The sequence below is a fragment of the Mercenaria mercenaria genome, chromosome 13 (assembly GCF_021730395.1).
Source record: "Mercenaria mercenaria strain notata chromosome 13, MADL_Memer_1, whole genome shotgun sequence".
Taxonomy (NCBI): domain Eukaryota; kingdom Metazoa; phylum Mollusca; class Bivalvia; order Venerida; family Veneridae; genus Mercenaria; species Mercenaria mercenaria.
In genome coordinates, this window is record NC_069373.1 from 61,696,726 (window position 1) to 61,724,265 (window position 27,540).

A 27,540-nucleotide genomic window follows, 5' to 3' on the forward strand; every position below is an offset into this window, starting at 1 on the left:
CACGTGCACATGTATTGGTGAAAAGGCATACGGCATCAGCTGAAGCAGGTTGTAAGATATTTGAGAGCAACAGCCAATGTCCAAACGAAAGCTGGAGGCAGTTGTACTAAAATGGACCATTAGCAAGGAAGGCTACCATCAAGTACATGTCATCACTGATGCCAAGCAGCGATAAATGAACACAGACCTTCAATTTTCTACTCAATATTTGTGCTAAGATGGCAGGGCGGAAACATCTATATATTGTATTGGACTTCAAAAACACATAGGACAGTACAAGCTTCAACATTAATCTTAAGACCATAAGACCAACATCACTATCATAATAACTCTACTTTGGTTCAAAATAAAGACTTGAACAGTAGGCCAGCAAACACATTGGGGATTTGTACTCTACAAAGGTTTGTCTGTATCTGTACTTATGGCAGTGTGCGACATTAACGGTAGCCCGATCGCCAATGGCTACGAAAATTCGGCTCGGGCGACAGAAAATCGGCAGACCGTAGCCCGTCGGGCTATGAAAAATTCTGAGGAATAAATTTACCAAAAAGATCAATGCAAACGTGGGAGCAAAATAGTTGCTTTGAAGCTTCAAACTTCGCTCTAATCCAATCTCAAAGCGAATTCAAGTCGTCCGAATTTTTTTTTGGATGCGCACCCGCTAATCTTTTGACAATTTGCACCATGTCAAAATGTGCGTTGAATACACATACACACTCGCCGATAGCATAATTTAAGCTCCGCCTACTTCAGGTACTTGCGAGATTTTCGCGAGAAGTGTGAAAGCAAATCAAATTACCGGTTTCACCAGAGACAATTGTAATAGGCCAATCAGCGCCGCGGTTACGTCTTTGACACTTAGCATTTAATTGTCAACACGTGCGAGTCGTTTTCTAAAGAATTGTCAATTACATATGCGATTAATTAGAATTATCGCATAGTGCGGCAATTTTCCTTTGATCTTTGCAGCATGTTATACATAGTAACATATATTATTACTACAAAACTGTGCTGATATCTTACAAAACTGTTGCGATATATATCAACACGGAAATCTCTATGGAGTTTCATAAGAAAAAAAGTGTTCCGATATATATTAGCACAGTAAAACTGTTCCGATATATATCGGAACACTTTTACTCTATTGAGGTCCTATCAAGGGAGTATAATTTTTTCCTTTCAAAGAAAAGATGATTTTAGCTCCAATTTACAGTTCACAGAGAAAGAATTGTCACAAACACCTACATTTATAAAGTAAAAGAATAAATAAATTAGAATATTTCAAAAACTTGATAGTTATTGCCAAATTCAGAAATACATGAAATATATGAAATTCTGAGATTTCTCAAATGTTTCTTTTTCTTTGATTTTTTTTACAAACAAAACAACAAGTTTTACAATATGTCTGGCCAATGAAATGCAAAGATTTAAAACCAATGCAGAAATTTGTTGGGTACTTTTATCTGGGGAACACATTTTCTAAAACAGAAGTTTTAGTGTTTCAGTCAGCGAGGCGCAGAAAGGGAATCAAAATAGTAAAAATAATAATAAACAAATTTAAATGAAAATAATATATAATTTTTAATTATAAACTATGCGATAAAACAGTTATAATATGTAATGCTCGTGTGTTACCAGGATATATCAGAGCTAGGGGTACATCTCGTTATTTTTCTCTTCACATATCTGTCTCGGCCTACCGGCCTCGACGATATGTGCAGAGAAAAATACCCCCGATGTACCCCTAGCTCTGATATATCCTGGTAACACACTCTCACACATACTATAACTATTACTTATCGACACAATTATTTGGTATCCATGGTAAAAGAACGACATGTAAAGTATTAACTTCGTAAAACTAACTTTGATGGATGAACTGATTTGAATACCGGTATGTATTTCTAGATTTGACACAGTTTACTTTCAGTTTTATTCGAATGAGAAACTGTTCACACAAGTGGTGACTGGGTATAAATGTGTATGGTAAAATGATGTAACTAAGAAAATGAATGGTCATTGAATCAATTCACAGCGTCGACGTAGAAATATAAAAATTAATGGAGTCTTCCAACTTCTCCCTAAAGTCTTCCCACTTCTTAAATCAGTTTGAGGGATAATTGACTTCTCCCAAAAAAATAATGGGCCTAGCGAGACCCCTGGTCAGTCTACTGCCAAGCTATTTCTTGTCTACCATGTCTACAAAGCTGTTTAGATCTCCTTTCATGACTCTGTGTCTTTGACTTTCTGCACAATTTTGTGAACACTGTTTCAGATTTTGAGATCAATTCTGAAAAACTCATACAAATTTCTGAAATATATCAATATTCACCAACCTACAGCAGTATATTGAAAGAAATTAAATATTACTAGAATGAAAGTCTTGTTCATTCTTGAGCGAAAAATTAGTGGGGCTACGAAAAATTCTGTCGGGCTACAAAAAATTGGAAGTCCGTAGCCCCATTGGCTGCGGTGTTAAAAAGTTAATGTCGCACACTGTTATGGTTAGATAAACCCTTAATAAACACAAACAAGAAGGTAACAGATTAACCATATTCTTCTTCCTACCACATTTTCACAGCTTATTTGTCAGAAATGTTTAGTTTCTTCATTTTTCCTTACCTGCTTAAAATTCAACCTTTTTTTGCTTCTTATAACTGTCAACTTTAAATCTAAACGGTCAGCACAGAAAAACACAAGACAGAACAATCTTCAAAAATAACTAACAAAAATTACAATGTTACACTGCATTTTTCATAAAGGTCTCTTAAATATTTTCCTTAATATTTTCCAACTAATTAAAGATAAAATTTACATACAGATTTGTCTCCCTTGGTTTGTTGAAGAGGCTGACAAGGTAGTCTTCATCAGAATTAAATCCTTGGTAAGGATACCTATAGACCCGTGACACGTCGGGAACCAACATGTACCCAGCATGAGACTGATTGTACATTGGCAGTGACCATCCATACCATGCTCTGAAAAAAAATTGTTACACCTCTAGTTTAATACTTCACATTCCAATAAGCATAAGGCCACCATGAAATGATTTTTTTTTATTTAACTACAGTTTGTCACTGATTTGCAACAGAATTTCAGTTATGTAACAGCAATCAAGTTACTTAACCCCTGTTCCAGGATTCTTAAGCAGAACTGATTTGTTCTTTTAACGTACTGTACAACTTCCTCACATGACTTTGAGGTGAAGGACAAATAGCTTCAGATACAATGCATTGTCAAATCATCCCAGAGAACATACATCTCACAAACTCTGGTTTTACCTATTGAGCTCACCAGAAAGACTGGTTCAAATGAACTTTCAATCTTTGTGGCTAAAAGGTAAAGTTCTGGACATAAATCACATATCAGTGCTTAAATCTGCCTTATCTGAAAGCCCTCCTGTTGCCTGCTTGAAATTTTAAAGGTTAAAGCAAGATGGCAGCAACTTTCTGTCTTCATCAAATTAAGTTCAATATTATCCGGATTGTTGAAGAATTATTACACACTTCTCTTCAAAGTAAATATTTAGCAATGTCCTAGTGTTCACAAATATGTAAATTTTCATCAGTCCAATTCAGCTTAGGACTGTACCAACATCAAGTTTAAGTCTGACTGGGATTAAAGTATAAGCAATATAAAAAAATTTACCTCTCATTGCAGCACGATTTGAGACCTCCCTTCATTCTCTCTGTATATGCAGTCATTTTTATCATGAAAGCCAGGCCTGGAAAATCTTCTACCCTATACACTAATGACTTGTTACTAGATGTCTCCACAAAACCTGCAATTCAAAATACTGGGAAATCATCAGTATTCTGGAAGGACTAAATGTCATGGTTGGGTCAATCCACAAAAATGTATCTCAACAAACAAGTATAATTACCACTTATTTTAGATTCAACAAAGAAAATCCACAAATTGATATGAAGTATTACCAAACAACAAAAACATGCAACTGAAATTAGATAATTTTATAGTACTGGTTTGAAAAATGGGAAGTTAAACTTGTTTATTTACAAAAATTGAGCAAAAAATACCATGAAGTATAATACCGGTACACTGTTTCTTCAACCTTTTTTCAACGGCCAATTTGACTCCCCAGCCCATTAGCCCATCCCAGTGTTGAACTCTTTGAGAAACAGGAAGCTATCCCACTGACTTATAGAAGAATAGTGGTTCCACCCCAATGCTTGCCTTTAGTAATATACTAAGCTCAAAAGCTGCCAAATCACATAAACTATGTTGGTATGACTTCAATCGAATTATTTTTTTGTAAGGTTTACAGTCACACCAACAAAATTAAAGGTCAAATGGCAACTTTTCTAGCATCTGATGAAGGGGGATGAACCCATTGTCCCACCTGGCATTATTTCAGGCAAATGTGCAGGAACCTATGTAGAATCATCAAACTTGTGTAAGCCAGCTGGATGGCTTCCTAACATGCAAAAATTCTACACCCAAACCAAGTTTCCATAAAACATTGAGGACTGGAGTGATTCAAAGTCAGCAAGTATGAAGACCAATCAAACTTTTTCCATGGTTATACAAAAATAATGCATCAACAAAAATACAAAATCAACTAAAACATAGTATTACCAAGCATGAACTTATCTCACCATTAAAGTTGAAAGCTGAAACTCCCAGTAGAGAATGGTCTTTTTCCAATGCAGATGTACACTTTGCCAGGAAGTATAGGAAGTCAGGAGACAACACTAACTCCTCTTCTATAACTATCATGTACTTCTGAAATAGTAATCATCAAGAAGTGAGTTATATCTTGTCTATAGCTTCATTAAAATAACTGATTCTCCACATACAATTACGATTATTTATAAGGGCATAAAATTTTACGCAATCATTTATGACAATGCAAGAGTATTTTGAACAAGAGCTGTCTCCATAGGATGACACATGCCCCCGATGGCACTTTGAATGAATAGTTATGGCCGATGTTAGAGTTTAGGACCTTTGACCTACGGACCTGGGTCTTGCGCGCGACACATTGTCTTACTGTGCCACACATTCATGCATAGTTATTTTAAAATCCATGCATGAATGACAAAGATATGGACCGGACACACCCATCATTGCACTATCATGAAATATGACCTTTAACGTCTAAGTGTGACCTTGACTTTTGAGCTACGGACCTGGGTCTTGCGCGCGACATGTCGTCTTACTGTGGTACACATTCATGCCCAATAATTTTAAAATCCATGCATGAATGACAAAGATATGGACCGGACATGCCCATCAATGCACTATCATGAAAAATGACCTTTAACGTCTAAGTGTGACCTTGACCTTTGAGCTACGGACCTGGGTCTTGCGCGCGATATGTCGTCTTACTGTGGTTCACATTCATGCCAAGTTATTTGAAAATCCATCCATGGATGACAAAGATATGGACCGGGCACGAAAATTGCGGACAGACTGACAGACGGACAGATGGTTCAAAAACTATATGCCTCCCTTCGGGGGCATAAAAAACTTCACCAGACAAAAAGAATATCTGCCAGCACAACCTTTCACTTGAAGTTGTCAATGAGAACATGGGGTCATGACACCTCATTTTATCATATCTATCATCTGTGTGTATGAAAATGTGTGACAGAAAATTATATTTTTATATAATTTAGAATTACAACTTGGACAAGGGCATATCCACAGATGGATGTATGGAGAAACAGACATGGTTAAACATAAATTCACTCTCAACATCATCAACAAAAGTGCATTTCTTAGGGACAAAAAAAACTTTTTTATAAAAGCTATCTAATTTCATAAAATAGATTTTACTTGCATTTCCTCCCAGAAAGAAAAGATGTTCATACTTACAGCAGTGGGGAAAATACTGGCTGCTTTTTCTAAAGCTTTTATCATCTGATCTGTTAGACAAAAATCAAAGAAGCATTTAAAAATGCATAGGTAAAATAGGTGAAGTTGTCTTTGTGTAATAAGCACATAACTATCTAAAATGAAATTCTGGGACTTTATAGTCAAGCGACTTATAGTTCTTAAACCATCTATATAGTTCAGTCTAAATCTTAAAATTAAACTAGGGCATAAATTTGAAAAACAAATATATTTACATTCAATCAAAATAACATAGTTTGCAGAGCATAAATTAGAGACACAAGGTCTAGAACTTTCTAAAGCATGGTCTGGGTTGTCCCTAATACTGTCATGGCTATCCTTTGATCTCGGTTTTCCCAGTGCCCAAAATATGTATTTTGTTTATTTAGAAAGAATCATTAGAACTTCAAACAGAATAAGTATATTTTCCAAAGATTTTCAGTGAGTGGTATATGCAAACAAGCTAACAATTTTTTATCACATGTAAACCAATGCAAATGTTTCTAATAACATACTACCTGTATATACCACACTGCTGTCTAAACTGACATTTCGGAATCCAAACATGTTTGCCAGTTCTGCTAGTTCAGGAAACTTTTCATCCCAGGCCACCTGAAACAGGATTTTTATGATATCTTATTTAGTTTATCTCCATTTTTGGACAGTATTTCAGTTCAGTCAGTTAACCATACCTCTATCAGACTATTCTCCTATTAACAAATCACTAAAAGCTTACGTTATATTGTTTCAATTCCAGTCAATTTCAGAAATTTTTATCTGACTTATAAACACAATAGGTCATTTTATCATGAAAAATCATCAAAAGCTTTGATGGTATATCTTAAGAATATTGTTATCGAAGAACCCTTATACAATTATTCGTCACATTTCTGATAGTGCTGGAGTGAAGAAAGCGCTAACAGTATATTTTTTCTTGCAAAAGTGTACTAACATTTTGATGCTGTTTCAAGTATAGGAGACATGAGTCTTTAATAGGTAAAGAATGATTTTTTGGTGTTTCAACAGAAAATATTAACATGTGATAAAATATATAGTCATGAACATTGTATTACTGCACACCTACAAAACACATTGTAAATCTCTGCACCTTGAGTTTATTAGCTGGTGTCTCTATTGTATAATGTATATCTCTCTGTCAAGCATCAAGAATAGCTTACTTCCAGTTCATTCAAGTAAAGGAAATGAATCGAAAGTATACAGAAAACAGGACATAATGCAAGACAGTTGTACCACTGCTCACTAATCTTGCTTCACCTTCAGACTGCATAACATCAATTTGACAGGCATATCTTCTAGTGACAAAAATAATGCAGGTCTACATCCACTGTCACAGTTTTCTCAATAAATATTTCATAACTGAAATATTATATCATTACCATAATCTATTTATCTATTTTGAGACCTAACCTTTAGCCTGCTGGCAGCAAGTGATTTTGCCTTTGCGACCAGTGCAGACCAAATTTAACCTGCACATCCGTACATGCTGATCATGGTCTGCACTGCTCACTATTCAGTCAGTAAATTTTCAGTGAACACCCCTTCGAAAAATAAATTCTATTGCCCAAACTGAATGACTGACCAGTCCATTTCAGAAATTTAGCAGGGTAAAGGTTAAGAGAAGACTAACGAGGATATTTTCCAGCTTGACTCCTTGCTGCATCACTGTAGTTTCCATGGTTCTCACAAGAGCATTGTGGTTCAAACCTACAACCATAGAAAACTAGATTTAATACTAGTTCCAACAAGCGGACAAAAACTCAATGAGCTATGCCGCCTTGCTTGACATGAGGCAGATAAGGGGCAAATCTTTATGAGTAGTGGTCTCGTCTGTTCAACCTGGGGGTTTCTGAGTTCAAGAATGATTCAGATAAGCTTGAAGCTTTCATTACAAGCAAGTTAAAATAATATAGTATGAACTAAATCTTTATGACCCATTTTGAGGTGGGACAAACAGCCAGATATGTCTCTTGTCTAACAATGTCAAATAATTTTGTCAGATGCTCTGCAGTACAATGTAACTTTATCAAGATAAAATATGACCCATAATAGATAAATTACATATAAAATGAGGAAGAGGCTTTCTGACTGATAAAACTGGTTATGATTCCTTGAATAAAACTGCTCTAATATTTTACCTGGAATTATAACAATAGGTGAGGAATATACAAGGTTTTCCTTCAAATGTTCATCTGTCAGTTCTGCTGGTTGTAAAAATGGATTATCTACATGTTCAGCTGAAAACGAAACAAAATAAAATCCAGCTTTATTCTCTCCAACTCATCTCTCATTCAATACCCTGTCCAGGCAAAGTTTCTACATTATATACATAATTTTACCTCAAATTAAATTTCCCCAACTGAATTAAAACTAGCATGTAGCAATATAATAAAATACATGTATTGTTCACTGGTTCTGGTTCGCATTTTCAAATATATATACATGTATCCTTTATTTGTGGATTACATATACTTCTGCAGTTTGACTCTTATCACTTTTTGAAAACAGCAAAAGACTTTTCATGGGTCATCATGTTCAATTGAACACAGTTTGACTTAACTACTGCAGTAATTTGAGGAACTCTAATACTGCAAAAATCTAGCATGATTTCCATGTCACTATACTGGTTTAAACAATAAATGAGCCGTGCCATGAGAAAACCAACATAGTGGCTTTGCGACCAGTATGGATCCAGACCAGCCTGTGCATCCGCGCAGTCTGGTCAGGATCCATGCTGTTCACTTTCAAACCCTATTGCAATTAAAAAACCATTCGCGCAGGCTGGTCTGGATCCATGCTGGTCACAAACCCACTATGTTGGTTTTCTCATAGCGCGGCTCAAATTATTTTGAACTCTATTTTACGGTATGCACTGTGTAAATATACCTTTAGGATTTTTCAACATACTACCCATTTTATGACTATAAGAATTGTCTTATCTTATGCTAATCATTTCTTTCAGCCTTAGTTATCTGTTGTAAAAATGAACTGAAAGGAAAACATATCTTACGGTGACAAAATTCTCCATATCCATCATATTTCTTACAGAATTCTCTGCGAACATCATTTCTGTTGGCTGGAGGATCAGGTATCATATCACTGCCTTCAACTGGAAAAATATCGCAAAGTTACTTAACCTTTAGCCTAATGGCGGCAAGTGGTTCTGCCTTTGTGACTGTGCAGGCTGATCATGGTCTGCACTGTTTGCTATTCAGTCAGTAAATTGTTAGTGAACACCCCTTCGAAAAATAAATGGTACTACTCAAATTAAATGATAGACCAATCCATTATAGAAATTTAGCGGGGTAAAGCTTAAACTGACCTCAAATAAATTTGACTATATAGCTGAACCTCTGTGAATGGTACTTCTATAAAAGTAGTTCCCACCTCGAAATGAATAACATTCCCCCCTCCCCCCAACAATACCACTACCTGCGTATATAAACCTTTCTTAAGAAACAACCTTCCGTCATCCAAGCAATGTTTCACTACAGACGTTGTGCAGAACATACCAATTTTTGAAACCATATATCAATCTACAACATTTCAGTAACAACTGTCCTTAAAGTGGAAAAATGCGCATTTTTCAAGTACAAATCAAGCTGAAGTAGATGTGTGAGAAAAAAAGGGTGAAGGAAATTACAGCTTTTAACCCAATATAACAAACTCTTCCTGTTACCAGTACAAGATAATTACTTTCCAAATATGACTTTTCTTATTTTGACTGGGGCAGTCATTTTAAGAAAAGTCAAACTGCACGCAGGAGTTGCTTCCCTTCAACTACAGAAATCTCTACCTATAGGTAAGGGAGATCACTGCGTAGAAGACTGAAGAAAAAAAGTATTATCTTATTAGTCTGATTTCTTTATTTCTAGAGCATCAACTTCAAATACTTATACGGCATTATCGTTAATTTAACACATTTAAATGCACAGCAACCGAAAATTGCTTTTATAAAACATTCGCCAAAAACACACTATGTGCAGTAAGATGCGCATAATGCCACTTTAAGGTATTTGACCTGTAATAGAGTACCTCCTTTTTGAAGAGTATTCAATTCCTACCATAAACCTATTCTGACTGCAATTTTCATGGGGGCGTAGGTTCAAGCCCCACTAGGACCAAATTTTTTTTCCACATTTTCCCTTTTTTCTAGTAAGTTTTCACTACTTTCAATACTTATTATGGATGTATTGTACAAAAGTGGAAAATTTTCATTTTATAAGCGATTTCTCGGATGTTCAAAGTGAATTTACCTCTGAATCAGGAGGGGTAGAGTTAGACATCTTTAAAAATACCGAGTTACATGCGGTAAAAGTTCTCTATTTTGCCTTCATTCTTTAGATAACATATTGTGGAAGAAATGCAGGTAGGTTTTACTTCTGCCCCAGGGTTATTTTTGAATGAAGTGAGCAAAATTCAAAACAGACCCACAGGATTCGACTTTAATTTTTCAATGTTGGAGTTAGAATTCTGTCTCATTAAATCTGTTTACTTGAGGCACCCTAGAAAAAATGATATTTACATTTTTATTTTGTGTTTTATAATTGTTTAACAATAGTTTGATGTTTCTTTTATCAAAATTAATGCTGTAATGAATTATCTGCAAACGTTTTAGATAGTGGCCATCACATTGAAATTTGTCTCTACTTGAGCTTGAGGAGATACCATAAATTATACAAAATTTACAAAAAAAAGGCATGGAAAAAGTTGTTTAAAATTGCAATACAGTGTGAAACATGGTCAACTTTAAGAATATACCAAGCAAATGCCATTTTTTAAACATTACTATTAGGGGTCCAATACCTTAATCAAAATACACTACTCTTAATTCCTAGTAAACTTGTCACTGACTTTTAAACACTCAATAACAGGTCTGGTCAGGAAATTCTTTTTCATAAGGATGCTATCCCAGTAGCTTAGAAAAGGCTTGTAGTTCAAACAAAGTGTCAGTTAGTACCTAAAGAAATATACAAAGAGGCACCTACAGTCTGCCTCCATAACTGAAACTGGTAGTTGTAATACAACTAAACCTTGTTTAAAAGGATAAAACTTCAAAAATAGAATGACTTATCTATTCAATAAACAATGCAATATTAGTACTAAAAACTAACATACTTTTACTTGGCACACAGAAGGCATCTAAGATAGGTGTTGGCCACTCAGCATCCATCCCAGCATAACTTATCTGACAATAAATATTTAGACATATTTTAAACAGTCTAAGTGTTACATACATCAAACAGAGTTTGATTCATTCTAATGTGTTTAGTTGATTTTAAACTTTAGTTTAAATTCACTTTGAATAAACTTTTTTTGCATTAATTTACATTCTCCGGCCTAGCACAATTCAGCGCTGGGGCCAGGGTACCAAAAACTGAGTTTGGAGCAAATACTCAGAATGCGGCCTTGCCAATGGTCAAATTTGTGACCGAGCTCAGAATCAACCAATCAGATGCTGTCCTTTTGAGACAGGTCTCCAAAATCAGTTTTATTACCTTGGGACTGATATCCTATATGAAGACTAGATTTTACTAAGTAACTATAAAATTAATATGTCCATCTTGCATGCTTTCTCCCAAACCTCCCAGATCATGATCTCACTAAATGGCAAAATAACCAAGGGTCATATCTCAAAAACTTATCACACTTTCGAATGATTGTTTCTCAACATACATTTTACACATCATTGGTAACCAATCATCTGTGATAGCAATCCTGCACAAGAGGACATTTGAACAGCTGAATGGTCAATTGCAAGATAAGCCTGAAGTCTGAAAACCCTCGAAATTTTGAGGGGATGAAAATTTAATGATTGACTTAGTTCAGCATAGGAATGAATATTGTTCAGTAATACATACCATATACAGGAACAACAAAGTTAACACTGATTTTTAAAGTAAATATAGTGGTAAATACCTTTTCCATGTTGGTGAATCCTTTAATGCCTTTCTGCCCTACAAAGTACCAGACATCTCGGAACTTAATATTCTGTGCCATACTACTGCCTAATTCATTTAGAATCTCTCTAGTATGAAAATTCAGTCTGAAATCAATTTAAACTGGAGTCATTCTTGTCTGAAACTGTCTGTAGGTTCATTCATACACAGCAACATTAAATGAATATATGACTGAAATCAGTTTGTAATCAAGTTCATGTAAGAGTGGACAAGTTGGGATTAATAGCAAAATTATTCTTTTAGTTTTAGACAATTTATACTGTAACTGTTCACTGGTCCTTCAACTCAAAGTCATGAGGAGAAGTAGCCTATTACTTGAGTAGAGCAAGTACTGATGTCCAACCCAGGTTAGAATAAGTGACCATAAAAATAACAAGAGGGTCATGATGACCCTGGATTGCTCACCAGAATAATATGAGCTACATGTTTAAAATGTCAAACTGATGATTTTTAGAAATTTTCTGGAAGATTTTCCGAGTTACAATCAAGTAACCCCTTGGACGGGGCAAATTTTACCCCAGGGGTCATGATTTGAACAAAGTTTGTAGAAGTCTACTAGGAAATGTTACATATGAAATATCTAAGATCTAGGCCTTCTGGTTTATTTCTAGAAAATTTATGAAGATTTCCCTATGTACAATCAAGTAACCCCTGGGGCTAGGTCAACTTGAACCCTGGGGGGATCAAGATTGAACAACTTTTGTAGAGGTCCACTAGGCAATGCTCTAGACCTTCTGGTTTATTTTTAGAAAATTTTGAAGATTTTCCTATGTAAAATCAAGTGACCCCTGGGGCGGGGTCAATTTTGACCCTGGGGTCATGATTTGAACAAATTTTGTAGAGGTCCACTAGGCAATGCTACACGTGAAATATCTAAGCTCTAGGCCTTCTGGTTTATTTTTTGAAAATTTTTGAAGATTTTCTTATGTAAAATCAAGTGACCCCTGGGGCGGGGTCTGTTTTGACCCCGGGGTCATGATTTGAACAACTTTAGTAGAGGTCCATTAGGCAATGCTACATGCTAAATATCTAAGCTCTAGGCTTCTAGTTTTTGAGAAGAAGATTTTTTAAGATTTTTCTATGTAAAATCAAGTGACACCTGGGGCGGGGTCAATTTTGACCCTGGGGTCATGATTTGAACAAAATTGGTAGAGGTCCACCAGGCAATGCTTCACACCAAATATCTAAGCTCTAGGGCTTCTGGTTTTTGAAAAGAAGATTTTTAAAGTTTTTCCTTTCTGTTGCCATGGCAACCAGAGTTCTGCATGGAATTCAATTCTTTGAATAATTTTTGTAGAGCTTCACCCATAAAAACATTCCTGTGAAGTTTGGATGAAACTTGCCTAGCGGTTTATGAGGAGATGTCGTTTGAAGTAAAAGTTTACAGACAACGGACAACGGACGACGGACGGTGACCCATCCTAATAGCTCACCCTGAGCCTTTGGCTCTGGTGAGCTAAAAAGTCTTGTTGAAAAATAAAGTTTAACCAAAGTTTTCTCTACATGTAAATTGCATTCGTGTTGTAACATGATTTTTTTTCTAAGAGAACAAAGAAAAATCCCTCTCAATTTTTTAGCGTGTTCTAATGTGAAACCCTCAGCACTACTTGTTCGTCCCTATACTGCCAGACAATCATGCAGGACCAACAAACTAAATACTTAAGAACATAAATTTTGCTTTGCCAATTAAGTCTTATTCTGTATATGGAAATTACTTGTAATTATGACAAATCTGATTTTACTGCAACTGTTACTGAAGACTAGATAGATATACTTTATTCCCTCCATTGATGAAGAGTTACATAAATGTTTAAGCATCAATCATCAATTTAGAAACAATGTATAGCAATGTTCACCTACTTTCTGGATGCATCATCAAATGCTACTGCTATAACAATATCACCTGCCATCATACTTTCTAGATGTAACTCCAGGTTTAGACTATCTGAAATATTAAATGATTCTATGTCAATTATTGTTATTGCCATATAAAAAGAAACAAACTAGAGCTATCACCAAAAGTGACCACATCCTATGGTTGCCATGTTTTTGACAAATTAAAATAATTTAAACAATATTGGTAGTAAGTCACACAAGCTTCATTTGTGTGAAAATATTTTAAAATCCAGCTTGCAGTTCCTCAATCCTGGCTATTGAAAGTCTATTGAAGAACCATTTCTGCCATATTATTTTAGATTTTCAAAGTTTCCATAAAGATATATCAGCCATATTTTTCACTCAACCACAATGACTTGAACAATTTTGGTAGAGAGACATTTAAGAAACATTCCTGACAAGAAGTTCCCTCTATACATACCTCTATACATACCGGTACATATGGAAAAGTGACCACACCAACTAGCTATAGTTATCTGAAGAATCTTATTGATAAAAGCTAGGTAGAGGATCACCTCAGGAACATTTTTGTGAAATTATTTAAAAATCAAACCAGCAGTTGAGGAGATACTGTTTGACTTTTTTTATTTCAAGCTCTGGCTGCCTCAATGTGCAGTTGTGCAGAACCAACATATGAAGAGGACCATCCGATGAGCATCAATGCCAAGTTTCAACATCAATGTTCACCAAATGGCTTCAGAGGAGATGTCATTTGAAGAAATAGTGGATGCAAGAATGACTACAAATGATGGATGGTGAACAATTACAATCACTTACCATGAGCACCTTATGCTCTGGTAAGTTAATAAAAGCAACAATTAAAGACAAAATTATCTTATCATGGTGACACAGAACTTCTGAAACAAATAATTTTACCTTTTTCATAAGTATCAAATCTTGTGACTGACTTTGCTTTTCCAGTATGATGATCTACAACCACAACATTCATCCCTCGACCAGCATTGTTTACCTCACTATCCATTATCCTGCAAATATACAACATATATATCACACAGGTAAAACTCTCCAAACTGAATACATACATATTTTTATCTCTCATCTGTTGATGAAGATTATACTTGGATCAAATGTCTTTTTGTTACAAAAAAACCCCAAAGCATTTCAGGTTTCAAAAGATTATATTTAAACATTACTGTAAAACTGCTATGGCAATGTACCCTGTAGCTGTCATATTACAGTTTAAACCAAAATTCCTGGCACATCAGATAACTCAGTTTCAAACTTGATCTAGATTTCAATGAGACAAACATTTTGAAGAAGATTTTAGATAACATAATGGCATTTCATTATTTAATTTTATTTTTTATTTTTGCTGGTTTAACATCACACAGACACAATCATGATAGTCAAATAATGTTTTTGACCAAGGAGATATTGTGGCCTCCAGAATGATAACAAGGCTTTTTCATGATATGTTCTAGTGACCTAGTTTTTGACCTTAGATACTCAGTTTCAAACATGACCTAGATTTTATAGAGACAAGCATTTTTACCAAGTTTCATTAAGACTGCACAAAACTCCACAAAACTGGAGTCTAAGGAACAATAAAATTGTTGATGACATGCGTACATATTTCCACAGATACATTACGTTTGGCATCTTGGTACTATCTTAATTTGCATATTTTCACTGACACATTATTCCTGGCAGAGTGGTACTCCCTTTAAATTTTACTTAAATATTTCCACTGACACATATTCTTGTAGCCTGGAGCTTCCAGTACTTACATATATCTACTAACAACATACATCTGGTAGTATGGTAATGCCTTAATTTATACATTGACAGATATTTTTTTTTTTTTATATAACTTCACTTACATAAATCTGATGACACATATTTCTGGAAGTTTGGTACTATATTTACTTACATATATCCACGGACACATATTTCTGGTAGTTTGGTACTATATTTACTTACATATATCCACTGACACATATTTCTGGTAGCTTGGTACTTATTTACTTACATATCCACTGACACATATTTCTGGTATTGGTACTTATTACTTACATATATCCACTGACACATATTTCTGGTAGTTTGGTACTATATTACTTACATATATCATGACACATATTCTGAGTTTGGGACATTACTTACATATATCCATGACCATATTTCTGGTAGCTTGGTACTATATTTACTTACATATATCCACTGACACATATTTCTGGTAGCTTGGTACTATATTTACTTACATATATCCACTGACACATATTTCTGGTAGCTTGGTACTATATTTACTTACATATATCCACTGACACATATTTCTGGTAGCTTGGTACTATATTACTTACATATCCACTGACACTTTCGGTAGCTTGGTACTATATTACTTACAATATCCACTGACACATATTTCTGGTAGTTGGTACTATATTTACTTACATATATCCACTGACACATATTTCTGGTAGTTTGGTACTATATTTACTTACATATATCCACTGACACATATTTCTGGTAGCTTGGTATACTTTATATTCATATCATTACATATTATATCCACTGACACATATTTCTGGTAGTTTGGTACTATATTTACTTACATATATCCACTGACACATATTTCTGGTAGCTTGGTACTATATTTACTTACATATATCCACTGACACATATTTCTGGTAGCTTGGTACTATATTTACTTACATATATCCACTGACACATATTTCTGGTAGCTTGGTACTTTATTTACTTACATATATCCACTGACACATATTTCTGGTAGCTTGGTACTATATTTACTTACATATATCCACTGACACATATTTCTGGTAGCTTGGTACTTTTTACTACATATATCCATGACTTTGTATTTGTACTATATTATACAACCACTGACACATATTTCTGGTAGCTTGGTACTATATTTACTTACATATATCCACTGACACATATTTCGGTAGCTTGGTACTATATTTACTTACATATATCCACTGACACATATTTCTGGTAGCTTGGTACTATCTGAGCCAGTGCTGACCATCACAGAGAACTCTCTATCAGAGCAGTCAGTTTTCAGGCCACAATATTCCATAGGTTTCCCAACATTGACTATTTTACTAGACACAAGCTGGTACATGACTTCCTCAACAGGTAAAACTGGTCCCACTGACAAAACAAACAAAAACAATCAAATGTCTAAATACACCTGAACATGCAAAGAAACTTAAACACTTTATACAGATAGACTATATCATAAAGGGTTACATTCCAGACTACATTCAGACCATCATAATTCTTATTTTATCCACAAAACATACAGCCAAGAATCAATTTTTGATAAAGCCTTTTGTCAAAGAACAAGAATCAACTGTTGTTTTTTATGGGTCACTTTATCCATCTAAATTTAAGGGCACATAATTCAAAAAGTCACAATAACCAACAATTGAATCTGCTCTATTTTTTCTTTCAATATCTGTTTTTCACATTCTTCAACTAAAACAATATGTTACAAGGCAGTCTGAAAGACAGCTAAATCCGCCACCACTGTTATGGATAGTGAAAAGGTAAACCTTTGACCTTGAGCTGTGACCTTGACCTTGAACTAACATGATGTACTACCGTGAAATCCTCAGCTAAACAATACACATTGATGAGGTGAATCATTTGACCCAAAAGATGATCATGAAACAATGCTTCCATTATAATCTCAAGGGGTTTAGGAGATAGAGTGGACCCAAAATGGAAGGCTCAAACCTTTGTGACCTTGATTTTGAGCTGGCATGGCTGACTCATAAGTTCTGCAAATCGTCTTGATGAGGTGATCATTTGACCCAAGTTTCATATGAATCCTTCATGGGGATTAGGAGATACAAAGTGGACACAAAATGGAAGACTCAAACCTTTGACCCTGAGTTGTCACCTTGACCTTGAGCCAACATGGCTAACTCATGAGTTCTGCACATTGTCTTGATGAGGTGATCATTTGACCTAAGTTTCACGAAAATCCTTCAAGGGGTTTAGGAGATACAGAGCGGACACAAAATGGAAGGCTCAAATTTTTAATCCTAAGTCTTGACCTTGACCATGAGCCGACATGGGGTTTAGGAGATACGGAGCAGACACGAAAGTGTTACGGATGGAAGGATGGAAGGACGGACAGAGACCATTCCTATAACCCCCCACCACTTGTGGCGGGAGATTAAAAAGCAATTGTATGTAAAATTCTAAACCATACTGAACACATTCTTATCTGAAATAAGTATAACTAAAGTTGATGTCTGATAAACATTGCCTAAGTTGCCACAAAACAGGCAGAATTTGGAGGATAGCATCAGGAATGTAGAAAGTTACCATTAATAGTATTAGAATCAGAATAGTGTATCTCAGCCTGTGATTTTCTCATTCATATAATCATTGTCATTCTGATGCATATCATATTTCTTGGATTGTGCCCTCATGTTATAATTCCTTCACATCTGAACTTTAAACAATTATCAAATTCAATGATAAAATCATTGTTTGTGGTATTAGTTCTTTAATTTTAAGATTTTAAGTATAATACCTGAGGTAACTTAATGTCACATTGTAGCAACGAAACTTAAAGCTCAGAGCAATAAAAAAATAATGGTACCATATAATATAAAAACAACTTTTATTACTGTCACAGAAGTTGATATTTTGACACAATTCCAGTAAAACAAACTATTTTAAATACTTACAAGGCAGTGTAAAGCACCCTTGTTTCTCTATACCATCACTATATAATTTCTCCCCTTTGTTTTGTGCCTGTAAGAATCAAATGCATAGTAATAAATTACTTGTTAATTACAACAGCAGAAGCTTTACATTTTTGTGTTTTAACTGAACTCTCAGCCTGGATAGGTTGGTGAAAGTTCAAAGTTGCAGTGAGATTTTATAATCTGCATTCTTTATCATATTACTGAAATTTCACATAAATTGACAGTTTAATATGTCTTTTGAAAATTGCTTCCTGCTTTAATTTGCGCGTAAGCAAAGAAAGATATTACCTAAGCAACAGAATTTACAGCAACTATTGTTGGCTGTAACTTTTCAAAATTTTTTAATGCATCAAGTAAGACTTATGTTCAAATTACTGAGTCAAATGCTTTGATATGCAAGTGGTAGAGCATCCGCTTTGAGCGAAGTAGGTTGTGGGTCCGATCCTGACAGTGTCATACTAAAGATGTGAAAACTGGTACCAGTAGCTCCATTGCTTGTTGCTCAACATTAAAAGGGAAACTGGCTTCTCTTTTCTCATACCCTCCTGGCAATGGATTCCATCAGGAATGAGGTGTCAAGAGTGATTAGTATAACTTGTAGAACTTGTTTCACAATCAACCTAAAGTAAACTAGTATAAACTTGATGTGAAATAAAAGTCTAAATATATAGAAAATCTAATGTAATGAACTTACAAACTCAATGGCATATCCCTGTTTCAGGCCTTTTTGTCCAATCAGCATGAAGGAATCCCTAAAGTTGACCTGATCAATGAGTTCGCTACCAAAGATCTTTACCCATCGGTGACCCTCTTCACTCAGACTGTAAAAATATGTGAACATAAACACATAAACTTTAAAGTAAATTCTTGGCATCCTGTTGGAACTAAATGAAGATCAACTTCTGTTCCCTTTGAACTCATTAATTTTCGCGGGGAACTAATTTTCGTGGATTTCATTGTGCATCAATCCATGAAATTAATACCCAATGAATAAGTAAATTTTTCATTCATTTTATCATTTAAATTTTTGAAATCCACTAATCTAAGTTCCCCTGAAATGATCATGTTTGCTAAAACAATATAATTTTATGTCCACAAAATTACATGATTTCAAAGTACATTATATATGAAATAACACCAGAATATGCATTGCTTGCCTGATAATAAACAAGTTATTCTTTTAAAATATTTAATTAATTTGCACAATTGTAAAAAGTATCCAATTTGATGCATGTTAAACAAAACAAACTGTCTACTCAAGTTCTTTTACTACTAACAAGACTTATATTCTTCAAACACTTACACTGTTAATAGAGTTAGTGATCTACATGGGTATGTAGCATTTGTTTGGTTATATTAACAAAGTAGTGCCTCATGACAATCAGCAAGTTCCGTTCAATTACATCCACAAACACCTATTTCTTTTATCTTTGTACTTAATTACATATATCCATGCTCCATATGCAATTTCAGCTTTCTAGACTGTGCTCCTATGACCTACATTTAAGAGCTGAGAAAGCCAAGGCAGCATACCAGGGAACATAGGAGCATGGAATAACCAGCCTATTACCTTAAAATCCTCAAACAACAAGGCAGTCTATGAAATTTCAAAGACAGTTTACTTTCTGTCAGGAAGAAAATCTCTTTTACTATACTGAACTCATTGACATTATGAATTCCTTTGAAAGTCTGACTTCTACACTTATGAACAAAAATTTTGCACAGTAAAAAAACAAGAACTGTCACAGGAGACAGTGCGCTCGACTATTTCGAAGCTGGATAGTGAAACTGGGCACATCTGAGGAAACTGGAGCTGTCACTGGGGTGTTTAATGACTCCAATGGTGGATGAAGATATTGCAAAATAGCTTGAGTCTGTGTCAAAAATATGAAGTAATAAGAGAGGTAAAGATAAAGTGTATCAAAACATTATATAAGAATAATTCTAAGCATAAAGAGGACATAATTCATTAAATATTGGTGCAAGAGTTATGCACCTTGTGTCATGATGTGGGTGATAATGTGGAACAACTACTTCAAGTTTGAATCAAATGCATTTCATAAGAACTGAGATACACTGAAAATGCACTAAAATTAACATTAAATTAAAAGTAAAGGGGACAAATTTCATGAACAAGGGGACCATGAAGGCCCCGTATCGCTCACCTGACCTATTGGCCTAAAGATCATCAAGATATTTTCATTAAGATATCGCGGGCTTAGCGCAAAACAGTTGTAACTCCTTCTTTATTTCATATAAGTTACAACCGTTTTGCGCTAAGCCCGCGATATGGTCATAAATGCTGCTTCTAAAGTGTTAACTAGCTGTTCCTTAGATTTGACCTGGTTACCTAGTTTTTGACCCCACATGACCCAGATTCAAACTTGACCTAAAGATCATCAAGATTAACATTCTGACTAAGTTTCATAAGATACAGTCATAAATGAGGCCTCTATAGTATAAACAAGCTTTTCCTTTGATTTGACCTGGTGACCTAGTTTTTGATCCCACCTGACCCAGATTTGATCTTGACCTATAGATCATCAAGATTAACATTTTGATCAAGTTTCATTAAGATATGGTCATAAATGTGGCCTCTAAAGTGTTAACTAGCTTTTCCTTTGATTTGACCTTGTGACCTAGTTTTTGGCCTCTAGAGTGTTAACAAGCTTTTCCTTTGATTTGACCCGGTGACCTAGTTTTTGACCCCACCTGACCCAGATTTGATCTTGACCTAGATCATCAAGATTAACATTCTGACCAAGTTTCATTAAGATATGGTCATAAATGTGGCCTCTAGAGTGTTAACTAGCTTTTCCTTTGATTTGACCTCATGACCTAGTTTTTTACCCTACATGATCCAGATTCAAACTGGACTTTGAAATCATCATGAGTAACATTCTGACCATGATTCATGAAGGTACAGTCATAAATGTGGCCTTTATAGTGTTAACAAGCTTTTCATCCAAGATTTTATTAAAGGTAACATTCTGACCAAGTTTCATTAAGACTGGGCCAAAACTGTGACCTCTAGAGTGTTAACATGCTTTTCCTTTGAGTTGACCTTGTGACCTAGTTTTTGACCCTAGATAACCCAATATCAAACTCATCCAAGATTTTATTGAGGGTAACATTCTGACCAAGTTTCATTAAGACTGGGCCAAAATTTTGACCTCTAGAGTGTTTACAGTCAAATTGTTGACGACGATGGCAACAGATGGACGACTGACAGACGATGGACACAGGGCGATCATAAACGCTCACCTTGAGCACTTTGTGCTCAGGTGAGCTAAAAATTGGTGCCAGAGTTATGCACCTTGTGTCATATGATGTGGGTGATGCTGCTGAACAATTATTTTTAGTTTGAATCAAATCCATTCAGTAGTAACAGAGAGAGAGTGAAAGAGCATCAAAACTTTAACCTGAAATTCTAAGTGAAAAGGGGGAATAATTCATGAAACATTTGTGCCAGAGTTATGCACCTTGTGTCATATGATGTGGGCGATGATGTTGAACAACCATTTCAAGTAGGAATCAAATCCATTCAGTAATAACAGAGACAGAGTGAAAGTGCATCAAAACTTTAACCTGAAATTCTAAGTAAAAAGGGGGAATAATTCATGAAATATTTGTGCCAGAGTTATGCACCTTGTATCATATGATGTGGGTGATGATGGTGAACAATTATTTCAAGTTTGAATCAAATCCATTCAGTAATAACAGAGACAGAGTGAAAGTGCATCAAAACTTTAACCTGAAAATCTAAGTGAAAAGGGGGATAAATCTTGAAATATTGGTGCCATAGTTATGGCCCTTATGTCAGATAACGTGGGTGATGATGAGGAATAACTATTTTAAGTTTGAATCAAATCCATCAAGTAATTACAGAGATAAGAAGGAAAAATAGAAAGTGTAAAAAAAACTTTAACCAAGGTGGGGATGCGGAAGGACACCGATGCTGGGTCGAGTAGGATAGCTCTCCTTATACTTCGTATAGTCGAGCTAAAAATTAAACAAGAGGGGCATGACAGACCTAGACTGCTCACCTGAGTTCCACAGCTTGCTTCAACAGTTTTAGTAAAGGATCACATATGGAAGTTGGGGGAAAGGGATGTCAAGAAGTATTGATTTTTTTCTTTCTGGAGGTGGCAGGATGCAATTTAGAGGGTTACTTAAGAAAGATTTGTGCGAAACTTATTTTCAATTCCGGTCAGCAGTTTTTCGAAGATTTCCATACAGCCATATGGAATAAATTAACACTACCCCCTGGCTGCCATGTTGTTTTTTTTTAACAAAATCAAATGATTTAACGGAAATCTGGAAGAGATCGCAAAGAAACATTTCTCTGAAAATGTTTCAAAATCAGGCCAGTTGTTTTTGAAAAAGAAGTTCCTTATGGTTGTCATGGCAACCAAAATTCTGCATGGATGACAAATATTTGAAGGAATCTAAAAGGGGACCACCCAAGGATAATTCCCGTGAAGCTGGTTTGAAATTGGTATGATGGTTACTTAGGAGATGTTCTTTAAGAAGTTGTAGATAACAGATCGATGACAGACAACCAACGATTCTAAAACCTCCTCATGTGCACTCTGTGCTCGGGTGAGCTAAAAAGATTTGTGACAAGAATACATATTTCCTACATTTCCCACTTTTAATGTAATAGTCAAACGATTTCATTAACGCATATTCCAAAATTTACATGAATTTGATCTAATGAAAAAGATTTTATGAAGCACCTCTATCAAAATCAGTGTATCATATAAATCATCATTACAGTTAATACTGTGTATATCCACCGTTTTGCCTTTAGGACAAATATCACTAAACAATCTGCATTTGGTAAGGAACATAACCAGCAAAAAATAGGCTGCTTTGATGCAGCAATTATAGTAGAATCTAGTTGACAGAGTGTGTCACTCTTGTTAGTTATCTTTCAGTGTCAGTAACATATTTTTATATCAACTTTAGGAAAATACATGTATAGCCATTCAAAATTTTCACCCAACTCTAATTCAGTAGCTTTAAAAGCATATACAGTAAGTTTCAAGAGATAAGTATACAAATTTCTATTTGTTTGTACTGTCTTCATAAATATTAATATGTTACAATATGCTTATGCAAAATCAAACTAGAGCTGCTTTTGAGAAAAGCGAATGTCTCCCACAACTGCCTGATCATCTAAATAGCAAGTCAGTGTTTATATACTGTTTACTCACTACAATTCAAGGGCCAGAACTCCAAAATGCCTAAACCGATTTGGCTCATCATCGAACTTGTCTGAGGTCTTATGGTCAAACACATTTTGTTCAAATCTGGTGCAGATCGGATGAGAAATGTTCGGCTTAGAGTGCGGACAAGAGCAAAAAGGCTGATTTTTCGTTAATTCAAGGGCCGTAACTCCAAAATGCCTGAACCGATTGGCTAGTTATTGAACTTGGCCAAGGTCTTATGGTCAAACACATTTTGTTCAAGTTTGGTGAATATTGGATAAGAAATGTTCGACTTAAGAGTGCAGACAAGAGTAAAAAGGCCGATTTTACGGTGATTCAAGGGCCGTAACTCCAAAACGCCTGGACAGATTTGGCTAGTTATCGAACTTGGCTGAGCTCTCATGGTCAAACATATTTTGTTAAAGTTTGGTGAAGATCGGATGAGAAATGTTTGACTTAGAGTGCAGACAACAGTAAAAGGGTTGATTTTTGGTAATTCAAGGGCCGTAACTCCAATATGCCTGGACCGATTTGGCTAGTTATCGATCTTGGCCAAGGTCTTATGGTCAAACACATTTTGTTCAAGTTTGGTGAAGTTCGGATGAGAAATGTTTGACTTAGAGTGCGGACAAACTTTGTGACAGACACACACACATACACACAGACTGGATTAAATCAATATGTCTCCCTCGCCACTGTGTGATGGGAGACATAATTATTACAAAGCATTGCTTTTACTGGTGTTCAAAAGTTGTGACTTTTCTGCACTCATTTGTAAGCTGTAAATTTGATTGATTATCCAATAATACCAATATATTTTACCAAAGATCTTATAAAAACATTGCTTAACTTCATTGATAACCAAATAGGATATTGTTATCAACAAAGATATTACAGCTATTCTTTACCTAGAAAGTTTCCGGACCTTTAGGAATGTACAGTATGCATTTCATATACTTATCAGTATTATACATGTTTACATGAGAAAACAGCCAATTATGACTGTGCTTTGGTTTTACTTGATGCATATATTTTGAGTTTTAAATCCCAATGACAAAATGTCATATCGTAACTTTTTAATCTTTTAAAGTGGAGGAAGACCCTGTGTGCCCCTCCTGACATTAGTTCGAGCACTGGTGGACATCTTGGTAGAACTAGAACCTGTGACCTTACGTAAGCCAGCTAGACTGCTTCCTCACATGAAAAATTCTATACTCAAAGCAAGGTTTCAAACGCACTGCAGTCACGGGCAAGTGATTCGAAGGCAACAACCTTAACCACTTGGTTATCGAGATTCACTGTTTTTTTTTCCTTTAAGCAAGACTTCCTCCAGACCAAAATATCTTAGATGTTCAAAACACCGAACGTTAAGAATAATTTTAACTTTGTAACACAAGTAAAAGCATGGCTTTGCTAGTCAACAAATTCACCTCATGTTAGGGACAAATTCTTAAACAAATACTCATACATGTAGGAGTGTTAGAAATACAGAGATGTTAGCCCAAAATAACCTTCAAACAATATCAGGATCTTTTTAGTACAAGAACAAACATATTTTGACAAGCATCTTCCTAATCAATCAGTCACAAAAAGAAACAATTTTATAACTACACTGACATAAATTAAGAATGCAACATCTATTTATGGTAAAGATTTCATTTTGAAATTAGTGTCCAGATTTAATGATGCTCCAACAAATCTGATCTTAGAATGGTTTCACTTGAGTGCTACTTGAAAATTTTTACTGACAAACTGTGAAATCATTAAATTTTTGGTTCATTAACTTTCGTGGTTTTAGCAAGAATGACTATTTCGGGGGTAAATGAATTTATAGATTTCAATTTTCTAACATACAGTTAATAAGAGTTTTTTCTTACTTGTTGCGTTTTCCTTTGATATACTGACTCGACTATGAATTATTTTTATTCACTTTTTTGTGGTGGACTTAAACATTACACTGAAACACCTATAGGTTATATGGCAACTTTTCAGCTTTTTCATGGTGTAGGTGAGGCTTGAACCCACATCAGAGAAGAGCAAGTGATTTGAAGTCAACGACTTTAACCACTCAGCCACCGTGCCCCCTGGCTCAAGTATGAAATCAACGTATATTATTCCCCATAAAGATGAATGATTTTACAGTATTCTTGTCAAAATTATCCATATCCCTCAAGCTGGAAATGAAGTACAAAATGCAGTAAAACTTTTAAATAAAGGGGACTGCCACTAGCTGTAAGCATTGTTTCATTTCCCTTTAGTGACCTATATCTTTTCTAGTGTGATATTCCATCTGAATATGCAACAACTTTATAAAGATTTACGGATATGCAATATTTGTGACAGACAACAAAATGTCTGCATATCCAAATGTAACTAATCTGAATATGAGCTTCTCAATCACTGGTCATGTAACACAGAAACAAGAGCATCGCAATGCGGAGCAATATACACCAGAAGGTATGACCTTTAACCCTTAAGTGTGACCTTGACCTTGAAGCAAGGCATCTGAACATGCGCTCTGCACATTGTCTCGATGTTGTGAACATTGTGACAAGTTTCTTCAAAATCTTTCAAGCAGTTCAAGAGTTACAGAGTGGACACAAAACAAGACCTTTGACCCCTGAGTGTGACCTTGACCTTGAAGCGAGCCACCCAAAACATGAACTCTGCACATCATCTCGATGTGGTAAAAATTTGTGTCAAGTTTCTTCAAAATCATGCAAGGAGTTCAAGAGTTACAGAGTGGACACAAAATTGCTAAAGACGGGCCTCAGAACACCCTTCGGTGTATGAAAATCACTACTATAATACTCTTATTCATTAGAAATATTAATGATATAAGCATTAGGACAAACTTCCAGAAACAGATTCCTTCTAATTTTAATAATATAGATGTTGCATTTTTAATTCAAGCCAAACTAGTAGTTATCATAGCATCAAGAAAACCAAACTTTCCAGTAACTGTCAGAAATTATAAGAACATTTTTCTTTAGGAACATCTTCTAGAAGGACTGACCAAAATAGTCACTGTCCTTAGTTTTATGAGGTGAAATAGTGAGCTACTTTAGTACTTGTCAGAAATTTTGTTTCGACTGAATGATTGCCAAGTTAGAACAGAAATCCTGAAGAAGGACCTTTAACCAAAACAAAGAAAAACACAAAATAAGATTTATATAATTCTAAAGATCCTGGCAGTGAACTAAATACAAACCATAACTATATGTATCAGCCGAAATCTTACCTGTTCATCTAAAAATAAAAAGTATACCAGACTTTCGCAACAAATCTCATAGCAAAACAATTACTAACCAGCCGGTTTTTAGAAGAGTGGTTTTCAGGCACTCTGTGTAATACTCCACAGAGTGGTTAAATTATCATTTATTACTTAATTCCTTGACAGACTAGATGTTTTATATACAAGATTCATGCCTGAAATTTGGACTTATTCTTTAAAGGAAAAATTTTCTTCGTGATCTGACACCATTAATACAGCACACACTGTAACTGCAAGAAGAAGCCATTTATCTTACAATGTGTAAAATGACTGACAAAAGAGATATTTTAGAACCAAAGATATGGCAGTGCTATTAAGTGTAACTCTTAACTTCAGACTTAGAATTTTGATGAATATGATCAGAAGTAAATTATAATGGCTAATCTAAGCTGAAAGAACATAATTTTAAGATTTCCAGAATAAATCAAGAGAGGTTTGCAAAATTTACAGAATTAACATGACAAGCTGCAGAGATCAACCTTTAGCCTGCTGGCAACAAGTGATTTCTGCCTTTGCGACCAGTGAGAACAAGATCAGCCTGAACTGTTTGCTATTTAGTCAATTTTCCGTGAACACCCCTTCGAATAATAGATGGTACTGCCTAAATTGGATAG

At 35.1% G+C, this 27,540-nt stretch overlaps 1 protein-coding gene across 1 annotated transcript in view; it reads right to left on the reverse strand.

Moving 5' to 3' along the window:
• Positions 1-27,540, reverse strand: part of LOC123530600 (protein O-linked-mannose beta-1,2-N-acetylglucosaminyltransferase 1-like) — a 53,422-nt gene that overhangs the window by 12,460 nt on the left and 13,422 nt on the right. Inside the window, exons 9-23 of the mRNA XM_045311381.2 lie at positions 19,134-19,260; positions 18,419-18,485; positions 16,682-16,865; positions 14,607-14,716; positions 13,695-13,779; positions 11,794-11,920; positions 10,993-11,062; positions 8,885-8,983; positions 8,013-8,111; positions 7,505-7,581; positions 6,375-6,468; positions 5,839-5,888; positions 4,617-4,743; positions 3,649-3,781; positions 2,820-2,978 (exon numbers count right to left, since the gene is read on the reverse strand). Of these exons, the coding sequence (XP_045167316.2) occupies positions 2,820-2,978; positions 3,649-3,781; positions 4,617-4,743; positions 5,839-5,888; positions 6,375-6,468; positions 7,505-7,581; positions 8,013-8,111; positions 8,885-8,983; positions 10,993-11,062; positions 11,794-11,920; positions 13,695-13,779; positions 14,607-14,716; positions 16,682-16,865; positions 18,419-18,485; positions 19,134-19,260 (1,608 nt within the window). The remainder of the gene's footprint in view (positions 1-2,819; positions 2,979-3,648; positions 3,782-4,616; positions 4,744-5,838; positions 5,889-6,374; positions 6,469-7,504; positions 7,582-8,012; positions 8,112-8,884; positions 8,984-10,992; positions 11,063-11,793; positions 11,921-13,694; positions 13,780-14,606; positions 14,717-16,681; positions 16,866-18,418; positions 18,486-19,133; positions 19,261-27,540) is intronic.